General features: G+C 41.8%; 2 protein-coding genes across 8 annotated transcripts in view; one reads left to right on the forward strand and one right to left on the reverse strand.

The window, feature by feature from the left end:
* Nucleotides 1-3,651, forward strand: part of LOC106869084 (uncharacterized) — a 63,348-nt gene that overhangs the window by 43,942 nt on the left and 15,755 nt on the right. The gene's annotated exons all lie outside the window — the stretch shown is intronic.
* The window catches only part of LOC106869065 (Golgi SNAP receptor complex member 1), a 12,017-nt gene that overhangs the window by 4,707 nt on the left and 3,659 nt on the right, over nucleotides 1-3,651 (reverse strand). For 2 of the 7 annotated variants that reach the window (XM_014914576.2, XM_014914575.2), the window contains exons 2-4: nucleotides 3,358-3,466; nucleotides 2,600-2,702; nucleotides 1,797-1,829 (exon numbers count right to left, since the gene is read on the reverse strand). In XM_014914576.2, coding sequence (XP_014770062.1) covers nucleotides 1,797-1,829; nucleotides 2,600-2,702; nucleotides 3,358-3,406 — 185 coding nt within the window. In that variant the 5' untranslated portion in view covers nucleotides 3,407-3,466. The remainder of the gene's footprint in view (nucleotides 1-1,796; nucleotides 1,830-2,599; nucleotides 2,703-3,357; nucleotides 3,467-3,651) is intronic. The other 5 variants (XM_014914579.2, XM_014914578.2, XM_014914581.2 and 2 more) reach the window with 3 other exon arrangements.

Below are 3,651 nucleotides of genomic sequence, written 5' to 3' on the forward strand. Positions count from 1 at the left end.
CTTTGTCTTCAAGAAAAGGACAGAAGATACACAATAGCAATATCACCACCACATATAGTAAAATATTGTTTTATATATATATATATATATATATATGAGAAAGAGAGAGAGAGAGAGAGAGAGAGCAAGATGGCTATGAACTGTGGAAAAAAAGAAAATATGAGGTCTTACTTATATACAAGAGAGACATGACTGCTGTTCAGTGTGATGTCATCTCAACACGAAAATTTATCAATTTAAAAAGGAATAAAAACGACCCCATTTGGATAGAATCCCAGTCTGTTGACAGAAACAAAGGACTAAGGAGAACACATTGGGTGGAAGGAACATGCAACAGGGTAAGAGATAGGGTCCTGGTGAGGTGGTGATTGGCGGAGACAGGGAGGGTGGGGGAGATGTAATATTGGGTAGTGTTTGGAAGAATAGGGAGTCATTTAACACCACCACCATCACCAAATATTAAGGCTCAAAGACATTGACTACTATCACACACTACTAGGATCCACAGACACAGACCACCACTCAAGATGTGGGTCCACAGATAACTACAACACAACATTTGGATCCATCACCACCAGGCAATATTAAAGTTCACTGACAGGTCATCATCACAACATTGAGAGTCAGACAGTCCCACTAACAAAATACAATATTAGGGTCCACACTAATTACCCAACACAATATTAAGGACTATTAAAACAGATTATAATCCCACAATATTAGGGTCCACTGACTGGACACCACAACAAATATTAGGGTTCAGGCAGATCACCAACCCCATACATTAGGGTTCACTGGGCAGATCATCCAGTAAACAGAAAGCGTCATTATCCAAATTTAAGGTCCACTAGATGATTAGCACTACCATATGAATGGAGGCCGACAGCTCTATAAAGAAGTGTCATTCACTCAAAGTGGATGGAACTGGCGGAAGAAGGAGACTCGGGAAAACAAAAGGATGAAAGACAACCTCGGAACACTGAACGTTTTGGATGAGATGACAAAGGACTGAGATACTCGGCCCCTTTGCTGTACTCAAGAAGACCTGTCCTTCACAGCAAAAGTGTTAAGGCAGCATCTTCCGGTGAAGGGGATTGGCCTGTGAGAGGCCCATGCCGATGCTACATAGAAGGCACTTGTGCTGGTTCCATGTAAAAGCACTCAATACACATTGTAAAGTGGTTGGCATTAGCAAGGGCATCATCCAGCCTGCCAGTTCTGGTCAAACCATCCAACCCCTGCCAGCATGGAAAATGAATGTTAAAGGATGATGATGAAACATTAAGGTCTTCTGACACAGAGCAACCCTACTCAATATTAAATATCAAGGTCCACAGATAGACCATCCCCACAAATATTAGGGTCTACAGACCAACCAGCCACTCACAATAGTTGGGTCCATAGACCAACCACCACCACCACCACCACCACTGGGTATTTGGGTCCATTTATAAATTATCACTGCTACCATACAACATAAGGGCTCACTAGCAGACTATTAACACCAAAATATTAGGGTCCAATGATAGATCATGATAATATTAGGGCCTAATAACTACCATCACATATTAGGGTCCAGAGACCGAAAGGGTCTATACACAGACCATCACTCTCACGTAATACTTGGGTCCACACATCACCAACCAAAACATAATTTAGGGCTCTCTGAAAAATTCCATCCCCACATAATAATAGGGTTCACAGACACACCACCACCACCACCACCATCACCACCACTGACATTGACCACCATGCCATATAAAAAGAGAACAAAGCAGAAATATTTAAAACTCTACCTGCTGCTGGTCTGGTTTCCTGGTTGGTGAGCACTAATACAAGAGTTCAAGATCCTCATTAGATATGGAAAAGCTTACGGTTCTTCTCATTCAACATATTATAGGCTCTACTCATGATACTTATTAAACATACACAGGTACACAATACTTAGCAGTCATATATTGGGTAGTTAAGGCATTTAATACAAATCGCCATGTGATATATATGTACAGGAGACCAGGGTGTGTGCATATGTGCTTGTGTGTGTGTGCGTGTGTGTATGATGGACTCTTTCAATCAGTCTTTCTCTAGATGTCTGGGTGGGTAGCAATAGCAGCAGCACTGTCACCATTGTGGGTCTTAACTGGAATATTTTCAGGTTCTCAAAGAGAAGGTCAGCCCTTGTGATAGAGTCAGGGAAAACTTCTGATGCCTCAACCACCCATACATTACCTTGGGATTTTAACAGAAATATTGGTTTCAATTTCTGGCACAGGGCCAGCAATGTCAGGGAGGTGGGGGTTGAGTCAATTATATCGACCCCAGTGTCCAATAGGTACTTATTTTATCAACCCCAAAAGGATGAAAGGCAAAGTCGACCTCGGCGGAATTTGAACTTAGAATGTAAAGATGGATGAAATGCCGCTAAGCATTTCTGCCAGCTCATCACCTTGGTCTTAAGAGAAATCTTGAAAATAATTTGGAAAACAGAAGAATAGGATATTAACTGCTTTGAGGCAGAATGAAAGAAAGAAATTATACATCCACTCACACACACACACACATATGGAGGGAAAGAGATTTATTTGTGTTTTCTACTTACCCAACAAACTCCCTCTGGCTTGTGTAACTGGTACCAAGTTTACTGAAGGAAACCAACTTGAGGTCAATCTCATTTTCTAACTGACGGGCCTGCCGCCTCAGATCTGAAATATTGCATACATCGTCATTGCATAAAATGATACCAATGTTATCGTCACCATCACAACATCATCATCATCATCGTCATTCCAAATAATGTTACCAAGATTATCAAGACTGTTGCATACATTAACAATTTTACCAACATTATCAACGACATCAGGACAACCACATGCAATATCACCAAAGGGATGAACACAATAACACTAGGGTGTTGGCCATTAGTCAAAAGAGGTAGGTACAGGATAGTGAGTATTACCCTCCCCCCCACCTTGTAACCATACAGGTGGTGGTGGTGGGGAGATGATAATTGGGGGTTGTGTAGTGTTAACAAAGCATGAGAATGGAGACTCTCTGTGGACTTTGCTGTATGTGTGTTTACAAGGACAGTACTGAGTTTTGTACAACAGTGGGATATTGGTGTGTGTGTGTGTGTGTGTGTGTGTGCGTGTGTGAGACAGTGGGACTTTGATGTGCACAGGGAATGGTGTTGGTTGTGGTGTAGCAGGGAACATATGTGTGTGTGAAGAGAATGCTTGTTGGGTGTGTGTGTGTGCATGTGTGTCAATACTAGGGACGTGTATGTGTGTGTTTTGGGTCGGTACTGAGCCTGGTATTATATAAGGGGAGACATTGAGAGTGAGAAAGAGAGGGCCTTACCAGAGAGACCCGCCTCACAAAACTCCACTGAGTCTTTGTTCCCATCCATCCCAATCACAGTAGAAGCCAGCCTAGATTTTTACCAAAGACTACTTCAAAATGGAACAGTCTGCAATATTGGAAAAAAAAAAGGCAAAAAAATATAAATGAAAGAGGAAATAAATAATTAAAAAAAGTAGTCCTCTTCCTCCTCCTAATTACTATAAAACCCAAGATTCCTTACAGTGACACAAAGTGACAAATCTGGGAGGGGGTGGGGTGGAGATTTATAGTTGATTTAAACCTCCCCCCCCC

This window comes from Octopus bimaculoides, chromosome 25, assembly GCF_001194135.2.
Source record: "Octopus bimaculoides isolate UCB-OBI-ISO-001 chromosome 25, ASM119413v2, whole genome shotgun sequence".
NCBI lineage: Eukaryota > Metazoa > Mollusca > Cephalopoda > Octopoda > Octopodidae > Octopus > Octopus bimaculoides.